The 20,528-nt window shown below is 40.8% G+C and overlaps 1 protein-coding gene across 7 annotated transcripts in view; it reads left to right on the top strand.

Moving 5' to 3' along the window:
* MAP7 (microtubule associated protein 7) overlaps positions 1-20,528 on the top strand; it is a 190,596-nt gene that overhangs the window by 93,599 nt on the left and 76,469 nt on the right. For all 7 annotated transcript variants that reach the window (XM_030556397.1, XM_030556396.1, XM_030556393.1 and 4 more), the window contains exons 2-3: positions 11,815-11,916; positions 18,785-18,862. In XM_030556397.1, the coding sequence (XP_030412257.1) occupies positions 11,815-11,916; positions 18,785-18,862 (180 nt within the window). The remainder of the gene's footprint in view (positions 1-11,814; positions 11,917-18,784; positions 18,863-20,528) is intronic.

The following is a 20,528-nucleotide window of genomic DNA, read 5'->3' as shown; positions in this document are numbered from 1 at the left end:
TACATCTAAAATGTTGTTCTGGTGTCATTGCATTTTTATATCTTAAAAGAATGAGCATCTTCCTCGGCACTGAGGTAAACCCATTTACGGTAAAAATGACAAGCTACTCCATTGTCTACAACCGTCTTGGACTCATCATGGTTTTGAGACTGTCTGATTGCTTAATCTACTTATGGCATCACTATTTAGCTGAGTCCTTCCATTCAATTAAGACTGAAATACTTCTATTTATTTTTAAAGCTTTTTTAAAAAAACAAATAAAATGAAAAAGAATTACTTCCATTTTCCAAAAGCTCTAAGTACAAACCTTTTCTGAATAGATACAGCTCAAGGCTCCTAATACATAGTGTAGCAGCACTATAAAGAACCTTGTAAAACTTTAAATCATGTTATTCTGGAACATTTCAAGCTATAACCGTTTGTTTCACGCGGTTTTGTATTGAAAACTCCAAGGGCTGATGAGAGTGGAGGGAAAAGGGAACAATTGCACTGGTGCCCCAAGCTCATGCCCAACCCCCAAATGTCTGTAACTGGAGTGAAATTGAGGAGTGTGGGGCCCCAGTGAATATGATGTATCAGGGCCCCAAATTTCTTTCCACAGGCTTTACTCAAGTCCATTGTATTAGTGCTTCAAAACCAAGTAGGGTGAAGAAGGCTGTGAACATTGGCTCTGAAACAGACCAGTCTCTGAGAAAAGACTGAACTGCGAGATAAGTCCCACCTCTCTCTCTCTCCACCTAAACAAATCCTCTGTCTCCAGCCAGGCATTATGGAGCTGCTTCTAGGAGGTATAAATAGGGCCCTACCAAATTTACGGCCATGGAAAATGCATCAGACAGGAGTGTCTAAAGGTTCCAGGTTTGGAGTAAATCTCCCTCTCTGTACAACTGTACTGGATGGAGTTTAAAAATGAACTCCAGGGTTATGGAAAAGGGAATCTTTTGAAAGGTTGGATCTGGATCCAAACTTAGTCTTGCCAATAGGTGGAACTCCATTTCCACTTCTGGAACAGAAAACAGCCAGAATCCCTTTCCCTAAAATGTCAAGTCTTGCAAACCCCCTCCTAAAAATGAATATTTCCAGGGATTTTCTCCTTTACCTGAATATAAATTATAAAAGCAGTGATCTTGGAAATTTGTTTGGGAACCACTGAGCTAGAAGAAAATGAGTTCTCAGAAAGATAGCGGGACCAACCTAAAATCTTCCATCTTGCAGAACATTCTTCTCAGAATAATGGCCCATTTTCTTCAGGCGGCTGACCAAATAGCCCTTTTTCAGTGGATCTTATAGCACACAGGCCATAGACCCATGCTGCGTCCTTGATAAGCTTGTTGTGCGACAGGTGAGTCTCCTAGGATTCTCCAAATTAATTATTGGCAAACTGTTCAGTTTTTAGCATCTGCTACCAAACCTGTTTAGTGCCAGCCCACACCCATCTTTATTATATTTCAAAAAAAGGAGACAGTATTGAGTGAACTTACATTTTCAAATGTCATCTTTGTTGCTCTTACAGAGCTTGCTATGCTAAATTGGACCATTAGTCTGTAAATTTCAGCATTTTTGCTTTAGAAGGCAGTGAAATAACCCATGCTGATCCTAGTTAATTTTGCCATGCTGTACATATTTCGTTTCTCTCCTGATTAGCTCTGGTAACTTTTTCTGCATTATTGCCTGTAATAAACATTGGGACACTGTGTAAAGTAGCGCTATTTCTGAATTAGACTGAACTGTTTGATATAGCAACCTCAACAAATAAAGAATCTGAAAAGGTATAAGAATTAGAAGTTAGTGTAAAAAAAAAATAGTATAGATTACAACTGCTAGCTGTTCTGATTTTCCCAGTACAACACTGTTACCTTTTCTATGCCTGGGTACCACTTTGGCTCTATGATATCACCTTACTGCAATTGCCACCTCTGACACTAGTTCCTTGTTCTTCTCTGATAATGGGATCATTGATAGAAAAGAGCTACTTGGCAGGGTGAGAGACTGACAAATGGCTATGATAATATTGCTGGAAGAAAATGTTCTTCTATTATAACCTCTTCCCCTCTTTGACCTATTTCCATTTTCCTTACTTGCCTTTCCTTACTGGGGCAGGGGATTGGGATGCGCGAGGAGGTGCAGTCTCTGGGGTGGGGCTCAGGATGCTGGGTTTGGGGTGCAGGAGGTAGCTCTGGGCTGAGGCAGAAGGTTGGGGTGTGGGAGGGGGTGTGGGCTCCAGGAGGGAGTTTGGGTGGGAAAGGAGGTTTGGGGTGTGTGGGCTCCGGTCGGGCTGCACTTACCTCAGGCCATTTCTGGAAGCAACCGGCATGTCCAGCTCCTAGGTGGAGGGGCTAGGGGGCTCTGCGCACTGCCTGCACCGACAGGCACTGACCAGAGTCATCAGGGTCCCTTTTCAACTGGGCATTCTGGTCGGAAACCAGATGCCTGGCAACCCTAGGAGAAGTTGGAAGGGGGACACTTTCTCCTCTTCTGCTCAATTCCCATTTTATCCAGTAATGTAACTAACTTGCCAAACACCTACAGATATTTGAATGCCTCCAGTTTACTGGCATGTGTATCTTCTCCTGTCACTAAACAGCCTCTGAGTACTTTGTACTGTAGCTTCTGTTTTTTGTTTTTTTGTTTGTTCTTGTTGGGAAGTGGACAGAAATTTACTACATCTACTTGAGACAAAAGATTTTAACTGCAGCCGAGGGAAATGGAATGAATAGTGTTACATTGGTTACTTAAGAAACGTGATAAATTGACTAATAAATATTGAATTGAAGTAATAAAACATTATTTTTAGAAGTCTCAAGTTTTTCCACAGACTCTTGTTTAATCTGATAGTTGTTAGATATTACCTCATGGTTATTTACACTCTCTAAATACCTAAATATATACATAAATTAAAATGCTTTTTAATTTAGCTTTGCCCAATGCTGCTCATTTAGATTCAATGCCTTCATGTAAATCCCCAAAGGCAATCTTGAAACCTGGAATTTTAAAGCAAAAATGATTTAAATAAGAGCTAAAATGACTTTAAATAAATCAACAGCACAAGCAGAATTCCCTACTATGTATTTGCAACAGATATGGCCTTTGTGCTGCTTTTACTATCCTTAAGCAGGTAATGATGGGTTGCAAGGATATTAAAAATCTGAAGAGGGAGTTTAGCAGATCAGCAGCTTAAGTGCATTTTCTGTGCATTTGCTACATCTTGTTTTGCTGAGTTAGAATCTTGCCATTGCTAATTTGGAGTTGTGTGTACATGGCAATGTGTACATACTAGGGAAATTGTGTGTGATGCAAAGGAAAGAGAAGCTGTCTACAAAATGCAGACTATGTGCAGAGGGAAAACATTTGGCGTATTTATGGAATTAATGTTTCTGGCAGACACTGCAGATTATTCCACAAGTTTGAAGCAGCATTGTCAAAGTTCATTTTTCCAGTTGTGCAGTGTAACCATAACACAAAAGCTAGGGACTGCAGACCGTTGCAGTAGATTTAGTGGTGACTTGGGATGGCACTCTAAAGAGTATTAAATACAAATAACATTAAGGATGTCACTTAAACCCATAAATTAATGAAGCGCAGAGTACAGGCCTTCCCAGCTGATTCATTATGCTTGGATATGTAATCTCCCATGGATTTCAGACCCAATCACAGAGGTTATGTAACTGAAGTGCTTTAGGCAGGGTCTTGTGTCTAAATTTGTTGTTGTTAAAAATACTAATTTTAAAATATATTTTATGAATGCATAGTATGGCTTAGTGGCTAGAACACTGGACTAGGATTCAGGAGACCTGAGTTCTATTCCTAGCTCTACTGCTGGCCTGCTGCATGACCTTGGGCAAGTCATTCCTCTTTCTGTGACTCACATTCCTCATCTGTAAAACAGGGATAATGTAGATTGGCCTTCTTTTGTAGTGCGCTTGCAGATCTACGGGTAAAAAGCACTCTATAGGAGCTTGGTGGTATTATTGTTGCATTGGAATCTGTTTGAAACAAGCTCCAACCTTGATTCTGCAAAGACTTAAGACCTAAGCTCATGCATAACTTTGTGTGACGGGGGAGCGAAGCTGCAGTGGGAGCTAGATGTGAAGTCTTTGTCAAGCAGGGAAGCTGTAAAAATCAGGGAGACAGAAAATGTTGGCAGAAATTGATCATCAGTGTGGTATACACTGACTTTCTCTGTGACCTTGAGTGAGGCACCTCTTCTCTCTGGACCTCAGTTCCCTACCTCTACAATGGGGATAATAGCACTCTCCTCCCTCAGTGGATGTGTTGAGGATAAACACATTAAAAAAATTGTGAGGTGCTGATGGAGACAGAACAAATACCTATGGTAGGTAGGTAGTTTCCCAATTAAAAAAAAATTCTATTTAGTCTGCACGTAGCCCTCTTGGTTTCCAGAGTGCTTTAGGTTGTGAATCACTCAAGGTCAGTGGCAGAGCATGTGTTAGAGCTGTCGCGGGGTGGCTGGCCCCAGTAAATGAAGTAGGTCTGGCCAGAGCAGGTACTTATCCAGTTAGGAATGTTGGGCAGCACTGGAGGGCTATAAAAGGTTAGAGAGATACAGGGTATTGGAAAGATTTGGTGAATCAGAGCTGACTGAGTGAGAGTCAGGGGCAGAGAGAGCTGCAAAGACTGCATGTTTGGAACCTGAGAGAAAGCTGAAGGCAGGAGAGTCGCAGGAGGGGTTTGCTGTCTGGCATCTCGAGCCAGGGCTGAAGACAGGAGGAACAGAGAGCTGGACCCAGCAGAACCATGAAGGGGAGTCAGGGATGGATTAGGAGTACTCCCCTGGTAAAGATGATCTCCTAGCAGAGATGCTGTGGGGCTTCCTGCTAGGAAGAGCAGAGTTGCATTCCAGAAGGATAGGCTGGGGTGTTTGCCATGGTACAGGGGAGGACTGTCAGAGAGTCTGGGTGCAATCACAAGCACTCGTGTGTGGTATGTGGGGCATTGTGGGGTGAGATTTCAGGTAAGCTCACTGACTTTTTCCACTGAGGTGAGAAATGAACTATGTATTTTGAGACTTTGATTTTGGACCATTTGCACAATGTTATATAATAAACCAGCCCCAAGGAAGGTGGTATTGTGTCAAATAAATCTGAAATGGAGTTACTGGGGACTTTGAAAAGGGAAACTGAGGCAGGTGTGCCTGTCATGCTGCTATCTGCCATAGGAGGTCATTCCTTTGATGTTGCTCTATGAAGAGAACTCAGAATTTTCTGGCTCCTGGGCCCGTGTTCAGTTATTAGACCATGCTGCAACCAATACAGCTGTATGCTTAGATTTGGAAACCGAGCTGTCTGGTTGTCTAGATCGTCCATTTATGGTATAAAGTAATCTATCCCATATGACATACTTCTAACAGTGGCTATTTCCATAATGTCATTGCTATTCTTACTTCATGTAGTGTACCATTAAAATTCATGCTTGTGGTGTCCTATTAATTTCAGCATCACTTTGTGCGGTAAAATGAGTATGTATTGAAACTGCTTCCCACAAACACTGTCATAGGAAATACAGCACAAGTGTTGATGTTTGTATACAATATCTTATTACAAGTAGAGCTGGGTGAATAACTGATTTATTTTATTTTATATATTTTTTTGGCTACCCTGAATAATCAATCAAATAAATAAAATGTACTTTGGATTTGAAACAAAATAAAGAAAATTTGAATTTCTTGGCAAAATAACAAGCTACAGTTGTTTGGGATGGAATGACACAATTTGTTTAACACAAAGCAATTTTTGGATGTTTTTTGTTTTTGTTTTGTTTTTTTAAATTTAATGTTTTTCTTTTATTAGGAAATTTCCAAAATGAAAGTGAAAATGGTTCATGCACATATTATAAGTATGCTCTCTATGTCATGCAGTCACAATTAAATCATTGATTTGGAATTAACGAGACGTTTCTTAGGTGTACAATGCAGTGTGGAAAAGAAGAAAAGTGCAAATACACTGTTAAAGACGTGCAAACAAATAACAGCTGAGTAAAACCAATTTGGAAAAAAAACACTAACAGCACAAAAATGAAGGACCTAAAAAGCATCTGCACTAAAGTTTGAGCATCCAGTTTCAGATTGATGTAGTTCACAGGCTCAATCTTATGAACAGATGCATGTGTTTAACATAATGCACATGAATAGGAACATAGGACTGGCAGGGATCTCATGTCATTGAGTTCAGTCCTCTGCTATGGCAACCCTATCATATCATCCCATTCATAAATTTATCAAGCTCCATTTTACACCTCGTTAAGTTTCTTGCCCCCACAGTTCCTATTGAGAGGCTGTTCCAAAGCCTAACCTCTCTGATGGTTCAAAACCTTCTTCTAATTTCCAGCCTGAATTTGTTTCTAGCCAGTTTATACCAATTTGTTCTTATGCCAACATTGTCCTTTAGCTTAAATAACTCTTCTCCCTCCTGGTGTTTACTCCCCTGGTGTATTTACACAGAGTAATGATATCACCTTTCAGCCTTACTTTTGCTAGATTAAACAAGACAAGCTCTTTTAGTCTCCTTGTAAGATAGTGTTTGTTCCCCGATCAGCCTAGTAGCCCTTCTCTGCACCTGTTCCCATTTGAATTTATTTTTGAACATGCGTGACCAGAACTGTACACAATATTCCAGTTGAGGTCTTACTAGTGTCTTGTACAGTGGTATTAATACATATTTCCCAATACCTACTGGATGCCCATCCCACTGAAGTCAATGGAACTACTCCCATGAGTAAAGTTCACCATGTACATAGCGGTTTGCAGGATTGAGGCCTAAAACACTCAACATTCCCAGAAGGGAGTAGAAAACCACTTACCAAAGATTACTTTGCATGACACAGTTTCGGTACAGTGCTGATATAAATTAAAAAGGGAGATTAGTAGTAGGAATCCTTCAATCTCGAGAGACCATGGGCGTGTGCCCTGAGAGGTAAAGAATATGCTCAGTTGGTTTTGTGGCTGAAGAGACCCACTCAAGAGAGAGAATCTCTGCTATTGCTGTCACATTTAAACGTGATTTTTTGATCCTTTAGGCTCTGCCTTCTATGAGCTCTTTTTTCTCCTCTGCTAAACTGGGTGGTTTCCTCTCAGAACTGTGGAGACCTTTGTTAAGCTCTTGTTTCCAAAGGCTGCGGTCTTGAGTGTGGATCTTTCCATTTGTCCTCATCCATGTCCATTTCTTCTCACTTGCACAGATCCTTGAAATGCAAGTTTGGGTGTCCTTTGGGTCTTTTTCCAGATGCCAGTTTGCCATAGAGGATGTCCTTTGGGATGCACCCATCATTCATTCAGCACACATACCCAAGCTAAAAGAGGCATCTCTATTTAAGGAGTGTTTACATGCTGGATATGCTGGCCTGCTTGAGCACTTCAGTGCTGGTGACTCTGTCCCTCCAGGAGACGCCAAAGATTCAATTAAAGCTGTTGAGCCTCTTTTCCTTCTATGTCTTGCTCCCATACAACAGTGTGCTGATAACACACGCAGATCTTTGTGTGTTCCATCAGTTTGTTGTTTTGCCAGACCCTCTTCAGTTTAGACATTGTGTGGTGGCTTTTCCAGTGCGGATGTTGAGTTCTGTTTAAAGTGAAAAGTTGGCTGCGTTAGTGGACCCCAGGTATCTGAACTCATTCACTACTTCAAGTTCATAGTTGTTGATCTTGATGGAAGGTGCTTCCTTAACTCTTGGCACATTGTTAGTCTCTTTTAGGCTTATAGTGAGCCTGAAGTCTTGGCAGGCTTTGAAAAAACTGTCCATTAGACTTTGAAGATGAACTTCTGTGTGGGTTGTCAGTGATGCAGCAGTGAAAAAAGGAGATTATAACTAACGTAACTAAAATATACGGCCTGTTTCAAATAAACTGTTTTGAAAATGGTGTATTTAGAGGCAAAGTGCTCACAAAGTTGTAGTATTTTTTATTGTATTTTTTTCAAAGGTGGTTGCTCATATAAGGGCTAGGCAAAAAGCATCTGAAATTCTGTAACGTTATTTTTATTGCTTATTACGGTGGACAAATCCTTTTGCTAAGTTCCCATCCAATAGGACATTAAAATAGCAAGACATTGAATTCTGAGCAGCCTTTGCAATGGAAATGTTCACAAGTCCTGACCTCCATTGTGCTGCTTTTTAGCAGTGGAGTAAATTATTGTGGATAGAGCCAGCCCTAGCTTGATGCTGCAAGGATTACTTCCCTTGACTTTTGGGTATGTCTACACTACCGCTGGGCGCATACCTCTGAGTAGAGGTAGACAGACTTGCACTAGCTCACTAGAAATAGTGTGGATCTTGCAGTATGGGTGGTAGCACAGGCTAGCCGCCTGAGCATTGACTGCTACTTTTAGCACGCTAGTGCAGGTCTGTCTACCTTACTGGGAGGCATGTTCCCAGGTACCGTGTCAACAATGCCCTTGGTGGCTCCACGGTTAATACTTATTAGAGCTGGTCAAAAAATGCCAATTATTTTTTATAAGACATGTTTTTAAAAAATTCCAAAACGTCTCACACAATTTCTTCCCAAAAAGCAAAAAAAATGTTTGTCAAAAACGCTCTCAGAAAAATTCCTGGTTTTTGAAAACTGACATTTTTAATGGAACATTTTCAGTTTCCATTTTTTCATCAGAAGCCCATATGTAGATGCTGTATAGCATCTTAGCCATGCTCCTTTCTATTTTACTCACCCTAAACTATGACTAATGAAATAAAGCACTTCATGCAGGCTGCAGGATCAGTAAAGAGCTTAATAGCAAAGCTTTATTGTTAATCATTCCAGATAGTGCTTCAGTGATTTTATTTTTTGCCAAGGAGAGTATATAGAATCTCCAAGCAAACAATACTAGGAAATCCCTTGGGGCCTCTTGAAAGTTTTTTAATTATGTTTTCAATACCATCGCTCTGATTAGCTGGGACTTAAAAGCTTCACTTAGCAAAGTGCACCTAATGGAGCAATACCTGTTACTGTTGAAAGCTATGGCAATCAAATTTCTCCAGCTCTCATTTCTAATGAGATTTTTGGTTAAATAATTTAGATTTTTAAAAGTAATGTTGGTTTTGATACAAATCTCCCTTTTTCTTTGAGTCAGAATTTGTTTGAACCATTGGAAATAATTCTAAAAACCCTTCCACAAAATCTGACCATTGTTCTAATTTTCCCAGGTTGTTTGGCTTTAGGAAATTGTACTCATTCATACAGTCAGAGTATACCACAGAGGCAAACCATTAGCTGAGAAAGAGACATGAAATCTGACTGACCGGCTTTGTTTTTATCAAATATTATCAGAGCAAGGTTACTTTTTTGATTTATGCCTAAGATTAAATACACGTGAAAGTGAAGCTTTCCATTTTTTCTTTCTCAGTAGGCGTAAAGGGGTTTGTAGGGCCCAGAAGCATCTCTTTCTGGACCCACAAAGGGCCAACGTCCATTGAAATCAATGAGAATCTTTCTACTGACTTCAGCAGGCTTTCAATCAAGCCCTAAATTGTCATCTGAACCTATAGCAGAAGTTTTTGGAGTGCTAGTAAAATATAAACAGTCTTGGAAGTGTTATTGTTTTGTGCAATAAATGCAAGAAGCTGGGACTTGTATTTGACTCTTAGCAATATAAATTCCTCTTTACTTCACTGCACAGAATGTACAATAGATGATGTATAAATTGGAGTCACAGCTGGGCAAAATTTTTCAGACAAATAATTTATTTACCAAAAATAAATGCAGTTTCAGTCGATCCAAAACTATTTGCAAATTTGACGCAATTAATTTCAACTGGGAAAATGGTTTTCAGGGCCAACGTCAGAAAACTGTGTGTATGTGGTACATGCACAAACCTTTGCTCCCCTCCCCCATAACATTTAGCCCAATAATTATGGCACTTATCTGAGTGTAGGGGTATGTCTACACTACCTGCCAAATTGGTGGGTAGTGATCGATTTATCAGGGATTGATGTATCACGTTTTGTCTAGACATGATAAATTGATCCCTGAATGTGCTCCCCGTTGACTCCAGAACTCCACCAGTGCAAGAAGCGAAAGTGGAGTCGATGGGGGAGCGGCGGCCACTGATCCCACGCTGCGAGGACATGAAGTCAATCTAAGACGATCTAAGATGCGTTGATTTCAGCCACGCTATTCTCATAGCTGAAGATGCGTATCTTAGATTTATTCTCCCCCACCCCAGTTTAGACCATGCCTAGGAGGCCCAGGTTTGAATCCTTACTCTATAGCAGGGACTTGAACTCAGATCTGCCTCCTCCTATGTGAGCATCCTAACCGCCAGCCTCTAAGCTGTTCTGCGGTTGGGGGTTCTCTCAATTCTCCTGCTGAAGCTGTTCCACTTTGTACGAATACAGAACTAGTCGTTGGGTCAAAGAGAGAATGAGAATGATTCAATAGCCTGGTGATTAAGGCACTCAGCTGGGAGATAGGACATATGGCGCTAAATCCCTCCTCTGAAACAGGAAGGGATGAGACAGTCCCTCTTTTTTGAAGCTGACTAGACATTTTTGCTGACATGTATTCTGAACATTTTTGGAACTGAACCAAATGTTTGTTCTGATTTTCCAGTTTGCCGGCTGAAACGAAAAATCAGTTATTTGGAGTGTTTGTGCTACTCTTAAATTACTGGCAGCCTCAATCAGTTGTAGCTTCTGCTGCTTTGCTATTAGCTCTGATTAAGAGCCCAACCCAGCTCCTTCTGAAGGAAATGGATCAGGAGCAGGTGTTTGAAGGCTGATGAATTTTGATGTATGTGGTTGATTTTGGAAGCAGTGGTCTAATATGCTGATCAGAGGTAATGATTCAACAACGATTTAAGCATCCCTGAGAGGAATCGAGAAAAAATGAGCCTTTAGTAGTATAGCATAGACAATTTAGAGTTAGAATTAAAGGGAGCACTGTAGAGGGGGAATTTTGTTATACATCTTTCCTCAACCTGAATGGGGAGTTTCATGGCTAGATTAGGAAGGAAGAATCCCATGCACTGCTACAGGCTGCGGACTGTCTGATTAAGCAGCAGTTCTGCAGAAAAGAACATGGGGATTACCGTGGATGAGAAGCTGGATTAGAGTCAGCAGTCTGCCCTCGTTGAAGGCCAAGAAGGCCAACAGAATATTGGGCTGTATCAGTAGGAGCATTACCAACAGATCGAAGGAAGTGATTATTCCTTTCTGTTCAGCACTGGTGAGGCCAAACTTGGAGTATTTTGTCCAGTTTTAGTCCCCTCACTACAGAAGGAATGTGGAGAAATTGGAGAGAGTCCAGTGGAGGGCAACGAAAATTATTAGGGGGCTAGGGCACATGATTTACAAGGAGAGGCTGAGGGAACTGGGGTTATTTAATCTGCAGAAGAGAAGAGTGAGAGAGGGATTTGATAGCAGCCTTCAACTACCTGAAGAGGAGTTCCAAAGAGGATGGAGCTAGGCTGTTCTCAGTGGTACCAGATGACACAAGAAGCAATTGTCTCAAGTTGCAGTAGGGGAGGTCTGGATTTAATATTAGGAAACACTATTTCACTAGAAGGGTGATGAAGCACTGGAATGGGTTACCTAGGGAGGTCGAGGAATCTCCATCCTTAGAGGTTTTTAAGGTCTGGCTTGACAAAGCCCTGGCTGGGATGATTTAGTTGGTCTTGGTCCTGCTTTGAGCAGGGGGTTGGACTAGATGACCTCCTGAGGTCTCTTCCAACCTGAATATTCTATGATAAAACTTCAATGGCATACATGATTATGGGGAAATTTGGAAGGACTATATAACATGAATAACTTACAGAAACTGTTTTCTAATAGCATGGTTAATTAGGTAATCTCTTTCCCTTCTCTTTTTAGCGTCAGAAGACTCTAAAGTGCAAGACAAGAAAGCTGCTTCTTCCAGCCATCCCACTTCTGCTGCTTCAGGGCAAAGCCCCAACAACTCTGCAGCAAAAGCAGGTACGCCATTATACGCTTCTCATCACCACTGTTTGTTTGCCTAGACCACAGAAAAGCTGTTATTTTTGTAGAACCTTTAAAAATGTTTTGGGCTTTTATATTTCATCTGCTGCTACTTCAGCTGAAAATAATTATGAATGCTTATCCCTGCTCAGCTGTGCTGATGATGCGCAAAAAAGCCATGTTCATTTTAGTTCTGAAACATGGGGAAAAAAAAGTAATCTCTCTATCTGTGCTTACACCAGAAAAAGCATATGAAATCAGCAGGCTATCATGGGGTAGTTTCGCACCCTTGCTTGCTACGATTTAAATAGTTGTGTAGACAAGCCCTTAGTTCCTTAATGGAAGGAGTCAGGTCTCAGTGCATGAGGCACAACCTTAAAGCCACCAAGACTGCCTCTGCAGTAGTAAAAGTAGTACTCATGTTTCAGAATGGTGCCGCTTCCCCCGGCTAAGACAAGTGTGGGCAAGGCTCACATGCATATTCATTCCATGGTTATAACAATGCCTGAGTCCAGTTTTCAGCAATTGCTCACGCTGTTTGTGAGTGAGTAGAGTTCCTGCCCCATCCCAAACAAAACTCAGCTCCTAAAGCTTGGTTCTCCACTCAGTCCCAGGGGAGCTTGGGCAAAGTGGAGATGGAGTTACAGTTTCTGAGTTTCTAGGTTCCATGCACGTTAGAGCTTAAAAAAAATACCTGTAACCTACGCCGCTAGAATAAAGTCCCTCAGGGATCTTGCACCAGTGGCAGACTGGGCATAGCACCTCTTCACTGCTCACCAAATGCTCCCTCCCTCTTCTTATATCAAGCCACAACTACATGAATGCTATACAAAAAAAGAGAGCTCTACCGTGTAGTGTCCAGAATGAGTCTTACTATGCATTAGTATCAAATGTTACATTTTTAAAAATTTTATTTTATCCATTAAGGCTGAATTCACTGGTACATTTTGTGTGTTTTGCAAAACTCTGGAGCAGCTGCAGTTACACCAGGTTTACAGTTGTTTTGCATCAGTGAAATTTTGGAAACCAGTCAGAGTTTACTAATGAATCTGGCCCTTAACTTGCAGTTGGTTTACTGATTTAGCTGATACAGTTGTTTTTACCACTGTTATGAAAACATGCTCAAAGCATTTTCATGACATGGTAGTAAAAATGCCCAAGTCCCATCCTGAACAAAGTATACTCTGTGAGTGGTTGGAGTGGTGTTGGATGTGGTGTTTTTATGTTATAATTATTTTTGTAAAAAATACGCTGGCACACTTACCAGGTAATCTTCCAGAATGTGAAACTGGAACTTGACTGTCATAGCTGAAAGGAAACAGATCTATTTCTTTTTTAAAAGTTATCGATAAATGGCTTTAGGCAGATGAGAACAGGACAGTGCAAGGACTAGAGAGAGAGAGAGCGAATGTAGATGAGAGGGAAGGCTCTCTCTTTGAACAGCACTGGTGGCCAACACACAGTCCATGGGCCCTCAGACATACCAGCTTCCCCCGTCCTGTCCATTTGCTTATTCTCTCCCCCTGACCTCCGTCACTGTCCGCCTCAGATCTCCCACCACCACAGAGCAGTACCATGAGCATCAAGAGGGGAAGGGAAATGCTTGTGTGTCAGGAGTGTTTGTGGGTGTTGAGTGGAGATGGGCATGAAGAAAGGAGCATTATCTGTGATGTCACAATGGCCCCAGTTAAGAGTGGCCTGAGCTACTGAAACTGGCCCATCATCTATGAAGCAATGTTAATAATTAGATATAATAATCAGTCACTTAGCATAATTATACCTAATTTCTTCAAATGTAATCTATGCAGAAAATTTCAGTTAATATTAATTATATGGAAAGTTTGAAGAGTCTCTATTATTCCATTGCTAAGATAGTTAGAGACAAAAAAGGTTGACACTGAATGCTACATTTCTTAAGGGATCTATTTTAATTATAACTCCTAAACTAATTTCATAGAGTTACTTGTAAATTCGCAGAACATCTATTCATTCTGTATTCAAAAAGGAAGCAGTGTAACTTTTGTGGAGGATTCACTGTATTTTCATAGGGGTTGCATCCCTGCTTTAAGTTCTAAATTAAACTTTTACTATGGAGCCATGACTAGTGCCTCCCTGATAACCTCAGAGCACTCCTGTCAGACAGGTAGACTATTGAGCATTTGTATATTATGCCCTGAAACTCTGTTAGGTATAATTATCTGCGCATAATGAATACAAAGGCATCGCAGCATGACCGTTCAGCAGCTTCCACACCAACGGCCGGATCCTGCAATGTGCTTCAGCACCTTCAGCAAGAAGCTGTGCACCTTCAGCTCCCACTTAGGTGAATGAGAGCTGAGGGAACTCTGCAGCAGCGGCCCCTAGCAGCACATCTTCCATCTCGCTGTGGGAGAACCCAGAGCACGTGACCATGATAAATAAGATTAAGGCAGAGTTATATTACTGTGAACATACAGACTGGCATTTTCAAACTCCTCTAAAGTGCCAATCCCTCTGGGTCCCAGACCTGAGTGTATTGAGCTGAGAGACCTTGTCTAAATGTGTAAAGAGACGAGAGACAAAAGGGGTAGCAGTGCCCTGTGGAACTTTTTCTACCTAACCAGAAATTTTAAAATTATCAGTGGGATCAAGAGTGCTATTGTTGGAGCTTGGGCATGAGGCCAAACAACGAAGGGTTGATTTCCAGACCTAGAAGAAATATGTAATTAACCTAGTCGGATTTGCTTCATTACCCCTGTCTATTCCAACCACTAGCAGAGCAGAGGCAGGTGTGATATTTGGTTTGCCGCTAGTCTCTGAGCTCTCATACCCACCCTTGTGCCAAAATTTATTTCCTCTTACACACACCTAAAAAATACAATGGAGAACAACCCATGATAGAATACAGGTGCACCCCCTGAACAATTTGGGACATACTCCTGAATTTCATGAGGCTTTTCTAGCATATCTATCAGGATTGTTAAATGTGCAATGTAGCAAGAGTAATTGAGTTCTTTAAATTGAATGGCAGAGAGTATTTTTTTTTTTTATTCAAGCCGCTGCTCATTATTAGCCAAGTATCAGAGGGTAGCCGTGTTAGTCTGGATCTGTAAAAGCAGCAAAGAATCCTGTGGCACCTTATAGACTAACAGACGTTTTGGAGCATGAGCTTTCGTGGGTGAATACCCACTTCCTCAGATGCATCTGAGGAAGTGGGTATTCACCCACGAAAGCTCATGCTCCAAAACGTCTGTTAGTCTATAAGGTGCCACAGAATGCTGACGTTGCTGAAAATAAACTCTTTCCTGGGGAATTTCATATTTATTGCACAATGATCCAAATGTCTACAGCCTACTGGAGTTGGAGAGATTCACAAACTGTCCTCTCTGGGCCAGTCACAAGCATTGAGGGGTTTGTTTGCATTCCAGAAGGGAATGCTGTGTTAACCTGTATCCTGCCCTGGTATGCATCTGAGGAAGTGGGTATTCACCCACGAAAGCTCATGCTCCAAAACGTCTGTTAGTCTATAAGGTGCCACAGGATTCTTTGCATTATTAGCCAAGACTTTCACAGTTCTCTTTCCTTATAATCTTTGTTCCTTTCAGAGGAATTCCTCTCCTTCTCTCCTACGTAAACATCTGACAGAAGGTAGAAAAGAGCCAGGTAGGGAATAGTGTATTCTGAAAGAAGCAGCATGTACTCTGGATGATCCTGAGCTCCCTGATCACTTAACATCAAGTTGACAGAACGCTGACGTTGCTGAAAATAAACTCTTTCCTGGGGAATTTCATATTTATTGCACAATGATCCAAATGTCTACAGCCTACTGGAGTTGGAGAGATTCACAAACTGTCCTCTCTGGGCCAGTCACAAGCATTGAGGGGTTTGTTTGCATTCCAGAAGGGAATGCTGTGTTAACCTGTATCCTGCCCTGGTATGTTAAAAAGAATGGACAAGAGCCACCATTTTTCTTAAATCGATCCAAATTCTGAGTATCTACCATGCATGGGACCCAGAGTCAAAACTGGCATAAAACAGCATAGCTACATAGCTTTTCAGTAATCTAGGCCAATATACAATAGTTAAGAATCTGGCCTGGTGGGTTTAGGTAACAAATTATCTGTATTCTTGTTAATGACTTTTCACTTCACTTTAGTAATGTTAACCTACTTTCAGCTTGTAGCCCAGTTAATATATTTATCTTTCATTCTACCAACATTGAGTGTGATTTACCACTGTTGTTCTAGTCTTACCTTAGTGTAACTCATTGAATCAGGACTATAATCTCTAACCGCTAATCAGATTGGTGTTACATCATCAGATCGTTGTTCACTGATAACATTTTTAAAATAATTAAACTTAAGCTAGGGAGCAACAATTTATTCATCCAAGATGGAAGGTTCTGTCATTCTAGTGCACCAGCATCAAGTCAGATGATTATATCTAAATTATTTATTTACTGTAACTCAAATAGCCATTGTAAATCAGTTTTTAAAGTCTCAACCTTGCTTCAACATTTATTTTCCACAAATATGTTAGTTTTCCCTCAGCTTTATTCAGTGTAAGTGTTATTTTCTGTTGAACCATGGCTTTGGATATCATAAAACCAGATTTTCAAAGTAAGGTGCAGTCATATTCAGACATTAGCACACACTTACTTATGCACACATATCCCTGATATGATGGTGTATGTCAAGTATATGTGCACTCACGTAGCATAAATGCATGTATAAATTGAGTGCCACTTGCTTTACTTGAAAATTGGTGCGTTTGAGATTCTAAAAGCACAGTAGTGTTTATGTTAATAGTTATCTTGCTTACATTATTATTTAGATTCCAGTCGCATCCAATGTGTCCTAGTCGCTTTTCATGATGAAGACGCAGTCCCAGCCCCATTCTTTGCTTTAATATGAAAACTATAAAAACTGGGGTCTAGTTCTTCCCAATATCAAAATAACACTGATTGTTTATTATACCCAGAAATCTTTTCTATCATTCTGTTTTTCCATTGTTGTTTTTCTTGTTTGTTTGTTTTTTTAGTAAACTTTTTAGTACTTGTGAGGAGTGTCAAATTAACAACCTTGAAGACTGAACTCCTTTATCTAAAGAACACGTAAAGAATAGGTGGTGGCAAAGCAAGTTTCGCCACATCTCCCCTGACAAAGTACCTTTGTTGGGGGTCCAGATGCTGTGGGAATGGGGTTCAGTGGGGTGGGGATCCAGGTGCAGGAGAAGTGAGGCTCATCAGGGTGGTTCTGAGTGTGGGGGGGGAGGCTCGGCGGGAGGGTCTGGGTATTCACAGGGGTTGGGTGGATGGTGGAGTAGCTCCCTGTACAGGGATCCCTCCCCCTGCAGCTGAGGAGCGATGAGTTCAGAAAACTTGGGAAGGAGGTTTGCAGAGCTTCTTGCAGTGGGAGAAGGAGGAACTGGGGGTGGGTCTGACCCAGGCCCAGATGCAGGAGCGGCTCTAGGTATTTTGCCGCCCCAAGCACGGCAGGCAGGCAGGCTATCTTCGGCAGCACGGCTGCAGGAGGTCCCCGGTCCCGTGGATTCAGCCGCACACCTGCAGGAGATCCCCAGTCCTGCGGATTCAGCGGCACGCCTGCGGGAGGTCCGCTGAAGCCGTGGGACCAGTGGACCCTCCGCAGGCATGCCACTGAAGGCAACCTGTCTGCCACCCTTGCGGCGACTGGCAGAGCGCCCCCCATGGCTTGCCACCCCAGGCACGCTCTTGGCATGCTGGTACCTGGAGCTGCCTCTGCCCAGATGCTATGCAGGGAAAGAGGAAGTCCCGTCCTTCCCAGCTCAGCTGTGACAAGCAACAGAGCCCATCTAAGGGTAGGAGCCACGAACTGGGTCTTCCCCAGTCAGACTCCGTGCCCCACAGTAATGTACCTCTCTGCTGGCTGCCCTGGGCATCCAGAACATACTGCTGAGGAGGGTTATATGACCACTCTTGTGGCTTCCCTGTGCTTCCCTGTCAGAAAGTCATTTTTCTGTGGGGGACATAAATTCTGCGCATTACTTTGTCAAGATCTAACTTGGTTATTCATGTACTGCACTTCTCAACAGTCCTCAAGAAAGTGGCTTTTTCAAAGCTATTACCATTTCACAGTCGATGTGCTGTACAGTGAGCGTACTCTGTGGTTCTGCATCAGGGAGGGGTTTCAGTATCTTATTGGAAATTACAATGCAACATCAATGAGATATTGCACTATTGCCCTACTAGCTTTAGCAAAAAAATATATATATATGTATATGCTTGGTTTTTACTTTTCTAGCATAGAACAGACAGCCTATAGACCAATGTAGGCATTGATTCAGGAAAGCACTTAAGCTTGTGTTTATTTTTAAGCGTGCTATGATATTACTTACATGGTTAAAGTTAAGCTCCGCTGAATCTCCCATTATTTTTTAAAATTCCAGAAATGTCCCCATTACTATACAGAATCTTACTGTATTTCTTCCTTGAGATAAATTGATAATTTTTTTCATACTGTACCCACACAAAAAAAGAACCAAAGTTGACTCCAAAGTGATTTTTAAAGTCTCTAAGTTATAAAGATCTTAAAAAAAAAAAATCTAGCTTGTTGTAGCAAGAACAGCCAACCTTGCTAGAGGGATCAGGGTTGCCACTTTACCCTAGATTTTTCAGTGAGCATTTATGTTGATTCTTTTCACCTTGATATAATTAGAATGGGTTCACACTTATGCTAAATAGATAGTCTTGCTTTAATATGAGGGATTTCTGGAGACACTGGATTTTATGTTTGAGACTGCCATTATAGCTACCATTGTATGTAGTGGTTGCTGTTCTAGTAAACTTGCATTTTCTAATATAAGATCTTAATCTCCCTGATTTTGTGTTTGTTTTTTGTCATTGCAGACCATCCACCTGTACTAAAAGTTGATGACAGACAACGGCTTGCTAGGATACGGAGAGAGGAACTGGAAAAGCAGTTAGGTGAGATATAATGTTGTTTAGCAGCTATAATTTTCAGGATTGTACTTTTTTGTACAATACTAATAGTACAATATGCTATCCCTAGCAGCATAAGGAAAAATCATGTAATTAAATATGCAGTATTGTTCTTTTAGACATTTCATTACATTTTGAGGGTAGACCTGGTATCATGCATATTCTGGTATTATCCTATTACTTATCCTATTATATGTGTCTTAAAGCTCTTTATAATATTGAACTAAATGGGCCAAATTCTGCTCTCATTTATATCAGTATAAGTGAAAAGGGCTTCACCAATTTCTTCTGTGGAGGTTCTCCAGACTTAGAGCAGAATTTTTCCTAATACTGTATGTTGAACACAGTCCTGTGTTGTACATAAAACATCATAGCAAATTATGTCCATGTGTAGATTGAATTTTAGATATCGTTGTGGTTTTTATTTCTCTTTTACGTGATCAGATTTTTTCTACTTATTGATTGCATCTGTTCATGACATTAAAGTAATAATGTGTGCATGCACAGTACTCATAACCTGACTATCCAGATAAATATTTACACCAAGGTTAATTGATAAGCAGCTATTTTTTATCTTGATGTAGGATAGCAAAACAAATGATAGGCTATAATCTCTGTATTTTGCTTACACAAGATTTCTAATAATAAATCACACTTTTTCTTTTAAATCATTTCTTATTTCCGTGAGGGTAAAGTCACACCACTGAAGTCATCAAAATGGAGCTTAAGTGGTGCACAGGCCTTGTGCTAGTCTCAATTTCACCCATTGCATATTGTCCCAAATTTGGCTCTCGTTTAGAACGCTAATCTCGATGGTGTTACTCCATGTTTACAATAGTGTAAATGAGAACTGAATTTGGCCCATTCATATATTATAAAGGTAAAAAGATTAATAAAGATTTGTATGGCTAATAACAGTTCCATGTATTGACCCATTTTTTTAAAGCAGCCTGTTGTCAGTGTTCAGTGGATAATTTTTTTTCTGTAAGTTTCTGCATTTCATGTTTTTCTCTGCTAAATGAAACTCAGTGATAGCTGTGAAATCTAAAAGTTTTTAGAAAAATATAAGAATAAATTTTTAGGTCCATGCAAAAGTGGCAAAATGTTTTGCCATTTCATTCCAGAGGATTTTGCACCTGACAAAAAGAAGTTGCTTATCTTTTTCTCATTTATGCATAGAAAAAAAGTGAAAAGCCAATTCAAATGTGGTGGTCATGAATTCTTGAATGGCAGCGTGTCATTCATTTTTGGTGGTAGTGAGCGGGGAGAGGGCTAGTGTAATGTCTGAAAACTTAGTTCTCTGGTATGTTCATATCAGGGTATATAGATAAACTGTTGCACACCACATAATCCGTTGTCTGAGGCATTAAATGCAGGTACAAGAGACAGTCTGTGCTTTTTTGGAAATTGCATATATGTAGTCCGGTACCCTGCTGACCTCTGACATGCTCCCTCTCTTGTTAAAAAAAAAAAAAAAAAAACCAAAAAAAAAAAGCCTTTATCTTGAGCAGCATTGAGCACCCACAGCTCCCATTACGTTCACAGACGCTCAGGAATTTGCAGGTGCTCAGGATTGGGCCTAGCAAATGAAAGTCCAAATAAAATCAAGAGCCAGGATTTTTCTCAGCTTGGTGTTAAACAAGAGGGGACT

This window comes from Gopherus evgoodei, chromosome 3 (genome assembly GCF_007399415.2).
Source record: "Gopherus evgoodei ecotype Sinaloan lineage chromosome 3, rGopEvg1_v1.p, whole genome shotgun sequence".
Lineage (NCBI taxonomy): Eukaryota > Metazoa > Chordata > Testudines > Testudinidae > Gopherus > Gopherus evgoodei.
The sequence above is the reverse complement of the archived record's forward strand: the minus strand, read 5'-3'. Positions and strand labels throughout refer to the sequence as shown.